The sequence below is a fragment of the Mobula hypostoma genome, chromosome 12, assembly GCF_963921235.1.
Source record: "Mobula hypostoma chromosome 12, sMobHyp1.1, whole genome shotgun sequence".
Classification (NCBI taxonomy): domain Eukaryota; kingdom Metazoa; phylum Chordata; class Chondrichthyes; order Myliobatiformes; family Myliobatidae; genus Mobula; species Mobula hypostoma.
In genome coordinates, this window is record NC_086108.1 from 81,774,921 (window position 1) to 81,792,732 (window position 17,812).

At 40.0% G+C, this 17,812-nt stretch overlaps 1 protein-coding gene across 5 annotated transcripts in view; it reads left to right on the plus strand.

Moving 5' to 3' along the window:
* Positions 1–17,812, plus strand: part of usp24 (ubiquitin specific peptidase 24) — a 262,902-nt gene that overhangs the window by 72,440 nt on the left and 172,650 nt on the right. For all 5 annotated transcript variants that reach the window (XM_063064478.1, XM_063064479.1, XM_063064481.1 and 2 more), the window contains 5 exons: positions 1,868–1,971; positions 2,703–2,810; positions 6,915–7,010; positions 7,169–7,330; positions 17,123–17,230. In XM_063064478.1, the coding sequence (XP_062920548.1) occupies positions 1,868–1,971; positions 2,703–2,810; positions 6,915–7,010; positions 7,169–7,330; positions 17,123–17,230 (578 nt within the window). The remainder of the gene's footprint in view (positions 1–1,867; positions 1,972–2,702; positions 2,811–6,914; positions 7,011–7,168; positions 7,331–17,122; positions 17,231–17,812) is intronic.

Here is a 17,812-nt window from a genome sequence, read left to right on the forward strand (position 1 = left end):
AGTTGCTCCGACTACTTAGATCGGTATTGAGACAGTCATTGAGGTTAATTTGAACAGCTTTTTTAAAAAAGGATGTGACTTTGAAAGGTACAGATATCTGCATGCATTAACAGTAAGTGGTTTGGAAAATACTGATTCCCAAGATAATGACCATTAATTACAGTTTGTATTCTCAATCAAAAATAGAAAGTTAGAGTGGCCTACCTTCTGCAGTAAGAATTGTACGATGTTGATGTATGGACTTCTCCTAATTCAGTAAGATGGTGTATACAAGGATTGATATATTGGCCTGGATTTTGCACTCACTGGTGATCTTACAATGCAAGTCATGATCTTAAAGAAAGCTGCCCACAAAAATGTAACAATTCTTTGGCAGACTTGCCCAGTTCAAGTGTCAAGTTGCTGTCTTGTCTCATTTCAAAGAGATCCTTGGCATCCAAAGCCATAATCAGAAATGTCATTGAAGAATCATCACAGAGAGCAAACCTGACACCACGAGGACACAAGTGTTAGATAATGCTGCAGAAGTACAAAATTAGTTTTTTTTTAACCCATACAAACTTGTGTGGTCAACCCCCAACCCCAGCTCATACTTTTCCAAATATATCTATCACTGAGGAACAAATCATTGCCTGTAAGAATAGGATAATTAGTTTCCAGATCAATTATGTTAAATGGCTCCCTACTGTGTACTGTTCAATAGAGAGCGGTCCCTGTTTACGTAGCTACACTTACTGATCTTATTGTTGCTTGCAAATTTTCAGTATGTTCAGTAATAATGTATTAGTTAATATGATTTTCTTTAGGTACTTAAGCATTTTAATATGGTTATTAATGTGTGTTAATGATGTTAGAATGTTATTTATTTTGGGTGCAAAGTGTTTTGATTTCAAAGGAGAGGGCCTTGGTGTTATCAGGATTTTTCTCCACAGGGAGTCCATGCCTTATCCTTGCAAATGATAAGGATTTAGTTTAGTTTAGTAAAAATCTTAGCACTTGGCATACATACAATATTTCAGTTAGTTGTTTTATAAATAATTTTATAAACACCCAAATAAATTTAGAGTCATGATTTAATAAGAAGAGGAGGATGCAAACATTGACAGATTTGTGATTTTTACATCAAATGATGCATTTGCGAAAAATTTCAGTTAGTATCCATTGCTATGTACAAAGCTATTGAATACTGATTGTTTTCACACAATAACTGTTGAAAAAAAATTGCTATTAGGATTTCCCTTCTTAATGGGAAGGTAAAAGGCACTTATTATTGATAGATTCCTGATTGGTCAGGGCACAAAGGGAAATGGGGAGAAGGCAGAAGATTGAGGCTGTGAGGAAAAAATGGGTCTGCCATGATGAAATGATGGAGCAGACTCGATGGACCAAATGGCCTAATTCTGATCCTATGTCTTATTATTGTACTTTTTTCATTGCCCCTTGGAAGAAAAAAAAGGACGTTAGATGATGTCTTGTAGCTCCTTCCTCTCTATATGAGGGACACTATAGTGGCAGCCAAATTCCACAAAATTGTGCATCTTTGTGACACATGTTGTCGCCGCAGATGTTAGAAAAAGACATGCTTTACCTGTTTCGTTTATGGCTGGAGAGCAAGGGTTGAAGTGCATTCTGGTGAAAGGAGGTCCCATAGTACTGTTGCCAGAATTACAAGTCACCTTTAATAATTGAGTTCTTTTTACTTAGCAATATTCTGAAGGCTATTTGGTGATTGAACTGATGTGTGCCTTTCAGTGATTGGAGGATAAATGTGCTTGGTTAGGTGTTGAAGCATTTTTTGGATTTGATCCATTTGAATGTTCTTTTTGTGCCATTTTCAGCAAACCATACTTTTATTCAATTTCTGCAGGAAATATTGATCAAGCACAATACTGTGATAGAATAAAGGGAATAATTGAACTGCTGGGCAGTAAACTCTCTCTTGATGAACTTACCAAGATCTGGCGCATTCAGGTATGGTATGGGATTACTGCAACACAGTGGTAAATTACTGGACTAGGATTCTTGACAATATGAGTTTATAGTTTGAAGAAGTGAGTTTGTCACACTGTGGCAGCTATGGAGTTTCTTATTTATGAAGTAGCTCAAAAATGGTTCATATTGTTAATTGTGACCATGACATTTTGGATTGCTGTAAAATGAGAAGATTGATTTAATTTTCACAATAGCCCCAAATCACTATAAGTAGCCTTAGGGTTTTACTGTCTTTGTTGCATTGCCCAGATCTCTTGAATACGCTTAAAAAATACTGAGTAGTAAAGGTTACTTATTATTGCTTTTAAGTGAGGGAGAGTTTTATTTTGGTTAAAAATGTTAAAAATCTAACAATTTAAACATTTTGAAATCATTGTACACAAGTCATATTTTATTACTGAACTTGCTATGTAGAAAAGATTTAAATGATGAAAATGCAACATACTATATGTTTTTATGAAGTGTTATTGAAAGTGGCTGAATACATTGGTATTGTGGGAGTTTGCATGGTGAGTTAAATCGAAAAGGAATTAGTATGAAAATGCTTAAAATGGTACGTATGGTCCTTTTTATGCACACTACTGGTACTATATATCTTTGAGGGCAACATGAGCAGAGCAATATATGTAAAGGGCAGTTAATGCATTCAAGTAAGATGCAATGTTACTTGAACACTAGGATATTTACAGTTTTCTGTGGTTTATATCAAGTCAGGACAATCTTCAACTGTCATTGAAAATATCCACACCATTATTGCTGCTGCTGCCGCCAAGTTCAGCTATGATCAACTGAACCATCTCTTTATCTTAATACAGAAGGTAAGTGACCATTGCTATTTCACATCCCAGCAAATCAAATACAAAACAATTTACCTTACTGAGATGTTATGATCCTTGTCATCTTTCATGCTATTAGTGTTCATTGCACTAGGTTACAGCCCCTATTTTCGTTCTCTTTTGGCATCATTTGAGTTGTACTATAACTAAATAAATTCAGAAAATAAATTTTATAGTATTTTGTATAGCATTATTTGGAAACTGTGTATGATACTTTCTTGGTTACTAATTGTACTATCATCTTTATGGCTTTTTGTCGTCCTTTTCAAGAGAAAATATAGCAAGTCAGGTAGAAAACTGAAAAACAGGACCTTCAGGGTAGTAATCTCTGGATTGCTGCCTGTGCCATGTGCCAGTGAGGGCAAGAACAGTATGATTTGGCAGGTGAATGCGTGGCTGAGTAACTGATGCAGGGAGCAGTGTTTCAGATTTCTGGATCATTGGGATCTCTTCTGGGAAAGGTATTTGTACAAAAAGGACAGGTTATACCTGAACCTGAGGGGTCTGATATCCTTGCGCTCAGGTTTACTAGAGCTGTTGGGGAGGATTTAAACTAATTTGGCAGAGGTAAGGAACTGGCGTGCTGCTGTGTGGCCAAGTGGTTAAGGCATTCGCCTAGTGATCTGAAGGTCGCTATTTTGAGCCTTGGCTGAGGCAACGTGTTGTGTCCTTGAGCAAGGTACTTAACCACACATTGCTCTGCGACGACAGTGGTGCCAAGCTGTATGGGTCCTAATGCCCTTCCCTTGGACAACATCGGTGGCGTGGAGAGAAGAGACTTGCAGCATGGGCAACTGCTGGTCTTCCATACAACCTTGCCTAGGCCTGCGCCCTGGAAATCTTCCAAGGCGCAAATCCATGGTCTTACGAGACTAACGGATGCCTATAATAAGGAACCGGAATGATAGGGCTAAGGATGGGCCAGTTGGTATACAAGTAGATGCAGTGTGTTGAGAGACCGTGAGGAAGGACAGATAAATAATGGGGCAAAATTGAGGTTAGTGGGATCAGTTGAAGTGTAACATGGGGAAAAATTAAAAAGGCTGATGAATACAGGACTGACTGTGTTATATTTGAATTCTTAGAGTATACTGAATAAGGTAGGTGATATTGTAGCACAATTAGAGATTGGCAGGTACAACATGGTGGGCATCACTGAGTCGTGGCTGAAAGAAGATTGTGGTTGGGAGCTTAACATCTGAGGATACACATTGTATCGAAAGGACAGATAGATAGGCAGGGGGAGTGAAGTGGCTCTAGTTTTAAAAAAATTAAATCATATCCTTAGAAAGACGTGACATAGGATAAGAAGTTGCAGATTCTTTGTGAGTAGAGTTAAGAAACTGCAAGGTAAAAAGACCCTGATGAGAGCTGTAACCAGGTCTCTGAACACTAACCAGGATGTGGGATAGAAATTACAATGGAAGATAGAAAAGGCATGTAAAAAGTACAATTTTATGATAGTTATGGGGGATTTCAATATGCAATATTCAGTATTGGGAAAATCAAGTTGGTATCGGATCCAGGAGAGGAAATTTGTAGAATGCCTACGAGATGGCTTTTTTGAGCAGCTTATGATTGAGAATACTAGGGGAAAGGCAATTCTCAATTGAGTGTTGTGTAATGAACCAGATTTGATGAGGGAACCTGAGGGAAAGGAACCCAAAGGAGGCAGTGATCATAATACAATAGAATTCACTCCTCAGTTTGAGGGGTACAAGATAATGTCAGAGGTTGCAGTATTATAGTGGAGTAAAGGAAATTACGGAGGTATGAGAGAGGAGCTGGCCAAAGTTGATTGGAAGGGGACACTAGCAGGGATGATGAAAGGACAGCAATGGCAAAAGTATCTGGGAGCAATTTGGAAGGCATAGGATAGATACATCCCAAAGATGACAAAGTATTCTAAAGGGAATATGATGCAACTGTGGCTGATAAGGGAAGTCAAAAACAGCATAAAAGCAAAAGAGAGGGCAAATAGCTAAAATTAGTGGGAAGCTAAAGGATTGTGAAGCTTTTAAAAACAATAGTAGGCAACTAAAAATACCATAAGGAAAGAAAAGATGAAATATGAAGATAGGCTACCCAGTTATGGAAAAGAAGACACCAAAAGTCTTCTCAAATACTGTATATAAAGAGTAAATGAGGTGAGAATAGATATCGGACCACTGGAAAATTATGCGGGAGAGGTAGTAAGGGTGGTGGTGGAGTGGGGGGGGGGTGGTGGGAAGAACAAAGAAATGGAAGATGAACTTAAGTATTTTGATTTAGTCTTCACTATGGAAGACTAGTGGTATGCCAGAAATTGGAGAGTGTCAGGGGCAGAAGTGAGTGTAGTTGCTATTACTAAGCAGAGAAGGTGCTTTGGAAGCTAAAAGGCCTGAAGGTAGGTAAGTCACCTGGATCAGATGGATTACACTCCAGGATTCTGAAAGAGGTAGCTGAAGTGATTGTGGAGGCATTAGTAATGATCTTTCAAGAATCACTAGATTTTGGAATAGTTCTAGAGGACTGGAAAATTGAAAATATCACTCCACTCTTTAACAAGGGAGGGAGGTAGAAGAAAAGAGATTATAGGCCAGTTAGCCTGGCTTCAGTGATTGTGAAAATGTTGGAGTCCATTATTAGGGATGATGTTTTAGGGTACTTGGAGGCACATGATAATATAGGCCAAAGTCAGCATGGTTTCCTCAAGGGAAACCATAACAAATCTGTTGGAATTATTTGAAGAAATAACGAGCAGGATAGACAAAGGAGAATCGGTTGATGTTGGATTTTAAGAAAGCCTTTGACAAGGTGCTACACATGAGGCTGCTTAACAAGTTATGAACCCATGGTATTACAGGAAAGAAGATTGACTGACTGACAGTAGGCAAAGAGTGGGAATAAAGGGAGCATTTTCTGGTTGGCTGCAAGTGACAAATGGTGTTCCACAGGGGTCAGTGTTTGGATCACTTCTTTTCACGTATGTCGGGATTTGGATGATGAAATTTGATGGCTTTGTGGTCAAGATTGCAGACGACACAAAGATAAGTGGATTCTGCTGAAGGACTAGATTGTGAGAATGGGCAAACAAGTGGCAGATGGAATACAATGTCAGGAAGTGTATGGTCATGCACTTTGGTAAAACGAATAGAGGCATAGACTATTTTCTAAACGGGGAGAAAATTCAAAAATCAGAGGTGCAAAGGGACTTGGGAGTCCTTGTACAGGATTTGCTAATGGTTAACTTGCAGGTTGAGTTGGTAGTAAGGAAGGCAAGTGCAATATAGTATTGTGAGCAGTGCAGTTTTGGGCCCGTTATATAAGAAAAGATGTGCTCGCATTGCAAAGGGTCCAGAGGAGGTTCACAAGATTGATTCCAGGAATTAAAGTGTAAACGTACTCTATTAGTAGCATATGATGGCCCTGGCCCTGTACTCACTGGAGTTTAGAAATATAAGGGGAGGTGGGGTGTTCTCATTGAAACGTATTGAATAATGAAAGACCTAGATAGAGTGGATGTTGGGAGGATGTTACCTATAGTAGATGTGCCTAGGACCAGAGGGCACAGCCTCAGAATAGAGGGATATCCATTAAGAAAAGAGCTGAGGAGGAATTTCTTCTGCTTGAGGGTAATAATTCTCTGGAATTCATTGCCACAGATGGCTGTAGAGTCCGAATATTTGAGTACATTTAAAGTGGAGGTTGATAGGTTCTTGATTTAGTCAGGTTGTCAAATGTTACGGAGAGAAGACGGGAGAATAGTATTGAAAGGAATAATATATCAGCCATGGTGAATGGCAGAGCAGACTCGATGGGCTGAATGACCTGTTTATGCTCCTATGCCCTATGGTCTTATCTCATGGTATTGTTGAAGAGCACATTTGCATCTGCGGTGGAGGGAGATATTTTGTCCATGTTTGAACCGTTTGCTAGAAAGTTTTGAAAAGCATTTTTGAACTGAGAAAATCATAACTGCTTGTCAGTGAGTTTTATTTAGTGAGTAAGGACTAATCGACTGCACTTTCTGATATTTGCCATTGTTTGCTGTTGATTGAGAACTATTTTAGATCCCTTTGTAAGCGTTCCTTACTGTTTCTTTAGAGTTGGGAAATAGAGAGTGACCGTATTAGACAAAAACTTCTCAGCCTTATTGGAAAAATTGGCCGTGAAGCACGTTCTGAGAGTACCACAGGAAAGGTAGGAATTTGTGTTGAAGAACATGTTTGCTGCGTCATTTTGTTGCTACTTGAGGTTATATTTATAATTGGTTTTGAATCTGTAAAAAAAACAACTTTTTATTTTCTCATCCTTTCTTATTTCTGTGATTCAACACCCTCTTCACCACCTTTCCCAAGGTGCTGGAAGTACTGTGGGACCTTGCTCATTTACCAGCGCTTCCAACTAACCTAGTCCAGCAGGCACTGGAGGAGCACCTGACTATACTCAGCGAAGCTTATGCAGTAAAGGAGCAAATCAAGCGGAGTTACATTATTAAATGTATAGAAGACATTAAAAAGGTAGGTTAATTTTGAGAAAGTAATATTTTGTTTAAATAACATTTTAAAGAGGAAATGTTATGTAATGGTAAATGAAAATTATATCAAAGAAATTGATTGCTTGGTTCAACTGGTCCAGGCTTCACACATATTAACCCTAAACCCCTGTGTTGTTCTGTTCCTTCATTCCTTTATGTCTTTGAAGCTGTTATTGTTTTACTATTGTCACAAGTGGAAGTTGAGCCAAACAGCCACTTTCTGTGATGTAATCAGCCGCATCCAGTACTTAAATCCCTTGGGAGCAAGTTTCTAAACTCTGAGCATCTCTATACTACTTGAGCCCAATTCCCCTTCAGTTTTTTTGCTCAACTGAATGAGATGTTTTTAGTATGTTACTGTACGCACAAATTTGTTACAGCAATATAAGTAGTTTTGACCTATCAAAAGTATAGACTTTAATTGTGCATTGATCCTTTGTGATCCTTGAAGAGGGAAAGCATTGTCGGGTTACTGAAATGTCTTGTCATACCTATAAATGTATAATAATCAGATACGTGACCAGCAGATGTTTTGTTGCTCAATTTTGCCAGTCGTTTAATCAAATAAATGTATTGAACTAACACCAGTTAACATTCTAATGGTTGCAGGCCTTCTCAAGTGCTGTTGTAGGGTAATGTAATTGGTGGACATGGAGTTGGAGTTCACTTTAAGAAAAATGTCTGATGTGATGACCTAATTACGTGAAGTTTTTTTTTAATCACGCTTTGTGTTCAGGTTTTAGAGTACAATAAATGAGTTGTAACCGTTTTGCTTAAACATAAAATCCCTTACACCATCTTACTTGCAAAAACCTACTTTGGTAACCCCGATGCTCTAGGACTATTTCAGAGTTATTGAAAATGTCGGCCAATACATTCACTTTGAATCTGCCAGAGTTTCAGGAGCAAAATGCTCTTGCTTGATTTGTAAACTCTGAGGCCCAATTCATGCTGTGAGAAATCTCCACTGACGACACCAAGTATTTCTATGTGGTAACATTGCTCAGCAACTCCATGGGTACAAGTGTGGTGAGTCTACTTGAGCACCCACCTGAACACAGTGAATACCAATCGTTGAAAACTCACCTTTTGCAGATTTTTGGACTGTCACATTCTGAGCTTCAGTAGACAACGTTACACGTTGACTTCGTCCTGACTAAAATGGCTAGACCTCTACTCAATGCAGATTTCCTGTGTGCCCGTTAGTCGATCTTAAGAACCGCTGACTTGTGGACTTCGGGTCGTTGCCCTGCTCCCCTTGTAAGTTCCCCACAATGATTCTGTGATGCTCATGCACCAGTGCATGTGAGTTTACTACACTGCTCAGCGAATTCCCAAGCATCACCAAGCCCCACATTCTCCACTACAGTCACAAAACATGGGCTTGAGCACCATATTTCCACAGCTGGCCCACCAGTCCATGTCTGTGTGTATAGACTGGACCTGGAAACACTGGCAACCACAAAGGGTGAGTTTGCCAATATGGAAAGACTTGGCATTATATGCCAGTCAAATAGCCACTGGGCTTTGCTCTCCATATGGTCCCCAAGTCTGATGGTCGTTGCCACCCGTGTGGTATTTACTGACTCCTTAATGAGGTCACCACACCCAATTGTTACCCAGTTTTATACATCTAAGACTTTTCAGCATGTTTAGCCGGAAAGTTAATTTTTCTAAAGTCCATCTAGTTGGGGGTAACCATCAGGTGCCTGTGTGCTCAAAGGACATTCCCAAAACAGCTCTGTTAATCCCATTTGGCCTTTTTGAGTTTCTACACATCCAGTTTGTGTTGAAAAATGCAACACAGACTTTCCAGCAGCTGAAGGACTCTGCATTAAAATACTTTGCCATTCTTTTTGTTTGCCTGGATGACATTCTTGTTACCAGCGCATCCAAATCCAAATGTGTATCTCATCGTACACTTTTCGAGCACTTAAGCCAAAATGAGTTGATTATTAACCCTGCTAAATGCCTTTTGGGTTCTCAACTATTGATTTTCTTGTTCATTGCATCTCTGCAGAAGGTGTGAAACCCCTCCCATCAAAAGCAGTTGCTATTATGAATTCCCCACTGCCTCACACTACTAAAAAAACTATGCGAGTTTTTACATATGGTGAATTTCTGTCACTGCTTCATTCCGCAAGCTGCTGTACTTATGCTCTGCTGTTTAGTGAGCTTAAAGGCAACACCCCAATCACATGCTTGACTGGTCAGCGATGTGTGCATTTGATGACACCAAACACGCTCTTTCTAATGTTACCCTACTGGCGCACCCACTCCCCAATGCACCTATAGCTATTACTACAGATGCTTCAGGCTACTGTGGCTGCTGTGCACAAACAATTAGTTAGAGGTGTGTGGCAGCCCCTCACATTCAGCCAGCAGCTCTGTCCCCCTGAAAGGAAGTACAACACATTTGACCATGAGCTTGGTCTCTATCTGGCTGCCCGTCATTTTCATTTTCTTCCAGACAATCCCCATTTCACAGCGTTCATTGACCACTGCTCCCTCACGCAAGTGATAGCCAAAATATCAGACCCTTGGTTTGCACAGCAGCAACACCACTTAGCCTACGTTTCAGAGTTCTCAACTGGTGTACAACTTATTAAGGAGAAAATTAATGCCAAGGCTAATTGCCTCTCACAGCCCACCATTGAGGCCATATGTATAGGGGTTGACTATGCTGGCATGGCAGCAGATTAAGCTACTGACCCAGAGGTTCAGGCTTACTGAATAAGAGTCACAGGCCTGGGGTTGGCTTATGTTAAGTTTGGCGAAGCTGGGGTTTCTCACCTTTGCGATGTCTCAACCAGTTGCCCTTGCCCCCTAGTGCTCGCAAATCGGAGGCAGACTTTTCGGCTCCATACATGACCTCTCACATACGGGCATGAAGACCCCACTGGAACTGGTTGCACTAAAGGTTGTGTGGCACAGTCTCAAAAAGGATGTGCATAATTGGAGTGCAGCCTTTGTGGAATTCCAGCGGCAAAAATTAACCATCATGTTCAGGCACCATTGGCACCTTTTGAGGTCCCTGAGCAATGGTTTGACCTTGTCAATGTGGACCTTGTTGGTTCTCTTTTACCCCTCCTGCAGTCTTGTGCACCTCCTCACCAGGGTGGACTATACCATCAGGTGGCATAGATTGTCCCTCTAGCATTGATGGCAACTGTAGATGTGGCTGGGGTGTACACCAGCATCAGGGTTGTTCAGTTTAGCAAAGCATCTGATATTTCCTCTCACCACGGTCCCCAATTCATAGGAGACCTCTGGGCTGTGATAGCCCAGAAGCTTGGTGATATGCTACATCACACCACTGCCTATCACACACAGTCCAATGGCCTACATAGATGGTTTACAGCTGCTCAAAGGGGGTTCTGAGGGCTTCCCTGACTGATGAATACTGGCATGATCGACTCCCGTGGGTCCTGCTGGGGCTTAGAACAGCTCCAAAAGAGGACTTGCAGTCGTTCATGGCTGAGTTGGTATACGGGCAGCTATTACAAGTGCCTGGTGGTTTTATTTCTGACACCATGACTGCCCAGTCGGCTTCTGAACAACATTCCACCCTCTTCAGTAAATTCAATTCCTTTTCACCTATCCTTACCTCCCTTCATGGCCTTCATCATTCTTGCTTCCTGTTGACTATATTCTGTCTCATTCATTTTTGTTCGCCATGATGCACACCATCATCCCCTAAGGCCCCCTTATGCCGGCCCATTCCGCATTTGGAATGGAGGGAAGAATTTTATCATAAATAAGAGGGGTAAGCCTGAATGTGTTTTGGTAGACTGCCTTAAACCGGCCCACCAAGAGTTGGAGGACTCCACTGTCATGCTCCTACTGTCACGACATGAACCACGTGCGTGTCAACACGTCTCTGTTGCTCCACCCATGGAACAGCGAGCTCTGGGCAGGTTCCCAGTGCCAGTTTCAGTGAATTTTTTGGATGGGGTGCCTCTGTGGTATAATCTAATTGGTGGAAATGTGCATAATTCAGAACCACCAACACTGAGTTGGGGTTCACTTTAAGAGGCAAGTCTGACATGACGATGTAATTATGTGATGTTTTTACCACGCTTTGTGTTCACGTTTTAAAGTACAATACATGAGTTGTTTTGGTTTTTCTTAAAAACAAAATGTCTCACGTCATCTTATTTGTGAAAACCTACACTCTATCCTAGTGTGACTACTGAGCTGCTCTCTGTCTATCTTGTAAAATTCTAAACTTTGAATTACCTTAATGGCTATGATGTTCCCTCCACACCTGATTCTCATATTTCCTGCACCCCCAAACAGTAAGATCATCTGTTCTGATTCACTATTAGCATTAGACATAATGATTAGTTAAAATGAGTATATTAGGATTGAAGATGTTAAAAATTTATTAACAGCAAATTACAATGAGGAATTGTATTGAGAAATATGCAAACATGCTGGTCATGTTGGCAGAAGGGCAGGTAGTTAATAACTGGAATTCTTAACAGAAAAATCTGAAGTATTTTGTCTTTGATGTTATCATAGTTAGTGAGGACAGGTGTACTTTTATTTAAACTGAAGAAAGAGAGTAATATTGTGTAAGAAGTAAATAGGTAAAATAACAGAAGGAAAACCAATCCCTTGTTTTTATACCTAGAGGCAAATTGGCTTCCTGTAAGAACTGAGGCTGCCATCCAAGAACAATGTGGTGTTAAATTTTGAACACCCTGTTTAGAAAGGATGTAAGTTACTGCAAAAATTAGTGTAGTTTCACCAGCATGTTACTACGGATGAAGAATCATTGTGTCGTGTGTGTATGTATTTATCATTATAAATTCCTGTACCTGTATATACAGACGTATCACTCATCAGAACAAATATTGCTATAATTTGCTGTTTTAGGGCTGCAACAGTAGCGTAGTGGTTAGTGTGATGCCAATGCAGCTCAGGGAGTTCGAGTTCGAAGTTCAATTCTGGTGCCATCTGTAAGAAGTTTGTATATTTTCCCCGTGACCACGTTGGTTTCCTCCCACAGTCCAAAGAAGTAGTGGTTAATTGATGATTGTAGACTGTCCTGTGATTAGACTACTGTTAAATAGGTAGGTTGCTGGGCAGCGGGAGGTGCTGAGCTCTTTGGGCTGGAAGGGCCTGTTCAGTGCTGTATCTCTAAGTAAGACTGTAATGAACTGTAAACAGACAAAATCAGTGCAGACACCTAGTGCAGATACATTCATACAATGTATTCAATGATTGCATTCATTTTCATTGTAACGTTCGAGATGATTGTCAATATTTTCCAAATTCTTCATAATTCCTAACCTGTTGAAGTAGTGAAGTTGTTCCATTTTAACACCTGGCCATTCCTGGCATCTTCAAACCTGAATGCTTGAAACGGCAGTGATCTGACTGCATTATTGCTTATTTCTCGCCAACTATCAGTGAGAAAAATCACTGCTTTTTGAACACACATATAACTGACGCTACTTAAATATTATTTGCTCGAAGAACGGTGAAGTGTCTAATGGCCACATAAGTGCATGCAACTGATGCTGCTTAGAAACTGTTCAGAAAGTCTCCTGTCCCACTTTAGCAGCATAGTGACCCAAATAAACAAAGGAAATCCCAGCTATTTTCTCAGTCAGCTGTTGTTTTTTAAGAGTTGTCCCAAATAAGTAGCTGCTCCAATTAACTGATGACCCAATTAACTGGAATCCACTGTATTGTATTTCCTTCTCCACAATCACCATCAGTACAGGTGCACCACAAAGCTCTGTGCTTAGTCTCCTGCTGTACTCATCTTATGCTTTTGACAGTGAGGCTCAGCACAGCTCCAATGACATACTTAAATTTGCTGACGATACTACTGTCATTGGCCAAATCAGAGGTGGTGATCTAGGAGGGAGACTGAAAATTTGCCTGACCAGTGCCACAACAATAACCTCTCACTCAATGTCAGCATGACTGTTGACTTCAGGAGGATGAAACTGGAGGTCCATTAGAGATGGTGAGGGTCAGCATCATCAAACTCCTTGGTGTTATAATTTCAGAGCTGTCCTGAGTCTAGCATGTAAGTACCATTACAAAGAAAACACACAGCTCCTTTGCTTACCTAGGATTTTGCAAAACTTAAGCATGTCTTCTAAAACTTTGACAAATTTCTATAAATGTATGGTGGAGAAAATATTGACTGGTTGTGTCATGACCTGGTATGGAAGCACCAATGTCCTTGAACAGAAAAGCCTACAAAAAATAGTGGATATATCCCAGTCCATCACAGGTAAAGCCCTCTCAACATCTACATGAGGCACTGTCTCAAGAAAGCAGGATCCATCAAGGACCCCTGCCATCCAAGCCATGCTTTCTCCTCATTGCTGCCACCAGGAAGAATGGACAGGAGCCTCAGGACTCAACCAACAGGTTTAGGAACAATTATTACCTCTCAACCATTAGGCTCTTGAACCATGGGACGACTTTCACTGAACTTCACTTGCCCTACCACTGAACTGTTCCCACAACCTATTGACTCACTTTCAAGGACTCTATCTCATGCTCTCAATCTTTATTGCTTATTAATTGATTATTATTATTTTGCCTTTTATTTTTGTTTCCTTGTATTTACTGTGAATGCCCACAAGAAAATGAATCTCAGGGTTGTATATAGTGATGTATGTGAGCTTTGATAATTAATTTACTTTGAACTTTCAAACATTTTTCAATCAAAAAATTTTGTTCTCGAATAATCATGTTTTGTACTGAAATTATTCTTAATTTTCAAGTTACAAGTTCCACAGTGCAGAAATGAGTTTGGAGTTTCCTGTCCTTTGTTAAAACTGAGGGCATCCTCCTTTCCCAAAACACTGAGATTGGGATTGATATTTTATAGAACGCTGTGATAACATTGGGTTGTCTTTGGATTCGTGGTGACCATTCAGCAAAATTCTTCTTGGCAAAATTTCACAAATCATCATCTCATTTTGTTGTAGCCAGAAAGTTGAGATACACAATAAAATTCTCTCATGGAATTTGTGTGTCGTGGAGGTGGGGGAGAGGTTGAAAAAGTGAATTAACACACATTTTCTTTTCAAGTCTCACTTCTTGATACATGCATGGAAGATGCAGCTCCACATTATGAAATTTCACAATACACCTCATTTTTTAGTAACACAGCCTATCACCCACATAATGTGGGTGTTGTCTGTATACAGTTTAAACACATTCTGTGTGTAAAATTTTCCTGGAAGCAAAAATGGAAAAGGGATATTAGTGGAAGTCTCCAATAGATTTTACTTAGAAGTTTGTTAGATGAAATGAATCCATCAGTCAGTTTCAGAGTCTTTACTGTATTGACATTCAAAATTATCAAAATTAAAATATAAGAAACATCATTTGCATGCGAGAGAAAAGATGATTTCTGATTTCACACTTATGAGGTCTTTGCAATCCTTCCCACCAACCTTTCCGTAAAAGGGGTGCAAACTTGTTCTTGCACCTCCTCCTTCACCACCATCCAGGTACCTGAACAGCCCTATAGATGAGGCAAAGATTCACGTGCACTTCCTCCTCACGCGTCTACTACAGTCAGTGCTACGCGAGCAATTTGCAGATCTTCTGTACTCTGTCTGCATGCTATTTCAATTCTCCTTCCCTTTCCCACACTCACCTTCACCTTCCATTATCAGATTCCAGCATTGATAGTGTTTACGTTCCTGCTTTTCAACCTCAGAACCCCCGTCCATAACTTTACTCACTGGCAGTTCCCAGTGGACCTATTTTACGTTTTTCCATAACTATTTTAAAATTTGTTAGTTATTATCATTGGACCCATAGTTCTCCCTGACTGACATTTAGCTGTGGCAGTGGTCAGGTTTATAGCAAATGTCAGTAGATAGTTCATCTCCTGAAATAGAAGCAGTGAGATTCAGAAAGGTAGGAGAGGTGTCAGAAATAGTGCAAGTTAATTTGAGAGTGGGGCATAAGTTTGGAACAGAGTTGATCAGATTAATGAGTTCAACACCAGTGAAGTTATCTGTGTGGTAGAGAAAGAGTTGGGGAGTGGGTTTGGATCTAGGGCTATTCCACATAGCCAATAAAAAGATGTGAAGTTAGGGCCCATAGTTACATCTTTGATTGTAGAAAGTGAAAGAAATCGAAAGAGAAATTGTTTCTTGCTTGGCAGAAATTGCTCTTGCCCAGTGTTTGGATCAATGTTCCAGAAATGAGCAGACGGTCCCAAGATCTTCCTAATAGGCAATGAAGTGTATAGAATCTGAATGTTCATAGTGAAGATGAAAGGATGGGGCCTAGGAAATTGGAATTTGTCAAAATGGTGGAGGGCATGCAAGGTGTCCTGGATGTTGGTTGAAAGGCCTGGACAAAAGATGAAATGTATTCAAGCCGTGAGGGGATAAGTTCAGTGGGGAAAGAGCGGGTAGAAACTAATGTGTCTGTCAGGATGGTGCTGTTTATAGATTTTGGGTAAAAGGTAGAAGTGGGTAATGAAGGCTGTGGAACTATCAGGATGGAATCAATGGATGGAAAATCTGAAGTGAGGAGAACTTTGATGGTTTGGGTGACAGTGGTCTGTTGTTTGTTGGTGGGGTCATCGTCTTGGAGTAGTACTGGAGAGGTGGTTTGTGAGCTGCTGAATAGCCTTTGTAAGAGAGAAGTTAGTCTCCCGGATCATAATGCCACCACACATGTCTGCAAGGTTGAGGTTAGAATTGATGTGGAATAAGTGGAGAGCTGTGTGAACAGAGGGGATGATGATGGAATGGGCGAATAGTGGAGAAAGCAAGGAAGTTAATGTTCAGCAATTGGAAATGGGAAGATCAAGAGAGGGTAAAAGACCAGGAGAGGGTATCTCAAGAAAGAAAGGAGTTTCTGTTGAGTAGCCCAGGTTCTTTCATTCTCCTTTCCAAACAACTTGCCCCTCTCCCACCTGGTTCAATCTGTCCCAAGTCCTACTTTACCTGCTTCCACTTATCACCTTCCTTACCAGATTTTATAATGCTCAATCCTTTGTTGTACTCACATATCATTTTATAGCTTACATTTCTACCTCCACCCCCGTAATGCCGTCATTAATCAGAGAGGAACATTGTAATCCAAGAGATGCAACATGCTTTTGGCTCTCATAACCGTGCAAAAGTAGTCGGAACTTCCCACAAAGTAGCAGTGAAAGAAAAATATCAGCACTTCCCAAATAAAACATACACTGCTAACTTTTCTGTACACAATGATTAGTTTTTGGCACTCTTTTATAAGAAGGTTAAATTGGAAAGCATGCAGAAAGGAATTGGCCTGAGTTATAGGGATAGGTTGGCGATGCTGGTATTTATTCCTTGGAACATAGGTGAATGAGGGGCAGCCTTATAGAAATGTTTTCTATACAGTTTTATTTCCCGGGGAGGGGAGTCCAAAACTAGGGTGTATATATTAATGGTGAGAGGCGAAAGATTTAGAAGGAACTTGAGGGGCAATTTCTTTCCACCCAGATGATGGTAAGTATATGGAATGAGCTGCTAAAGGAAGTAGTTGAGGTAGATACAATACTATCATTTGAAAAGGACTTGGATAAGTACATTAAAGAGCGGGACTTACAAAGATATGGGCCAAATGTAGGAAGATGGTTTAACTGGGTGGACAATATGGTCAGCATGGACTCATTAGGCTAAAGGCTTTGAATTTGTTACAATAATAAACCAATGCAACACAGTGCACTATGATATAGTTACTAGGAAATAACCATAATTGTGTATTAAAATGTTTGTCAATTTCAAATTCTGATTCTTCTCAGTCCTCTCAACAAAATAACCAGCAGCCAGTATGGGTGGTTCCAGCATTGCGTCAACTTCACGAGATTACCCGGTCCTTCATCAAACAGAGCTGCCAGAAACAAGACAAGGTAAAAATAAAAGTGGATTAAATCTGAAAGACCCAAAATTATAGGTTATTATTCCTTCATGGGAGAAGTGAGTAATAAACCCTGGGAGAATAGTTCCTAATGAAACTTCTGACTTGATAACGCTGAACTCATTATGCATTTGATTGAGGTGTTATAATAAAATGGAGCTCGCTTTACTTTAAAGCAGCTCCTTTGAAACTTATATTAAAGGAACAGATCTGAGAATGTTTCTGTTCTATGTTAGTGTACAGAATTTTATTGCAGTGCTGTGTTCATTTATATTTATTCTTTTACCCTGATTTTCAGATACCATAAATGGTTCATGTTACTTCAGAACTGTCTAATCTCTGTGTTTGAATAAAGATTTATATTATGCTGCTTGAACAAATAACAAAGATGAGACAGATGCATTAGTTGTTTTTCCTCTGGATTCTGAATTACTTACATCCAGTAAAGGTGGATTTTATCAATAGCTTTCTCCTTAGATCAGCTTTGACATCATTCACACCCATCCTTTAACGACTTCCTTGCAGGAAAGTCATATATGAAATGATCCATTTGATAATTGGTGTGACATCTTGA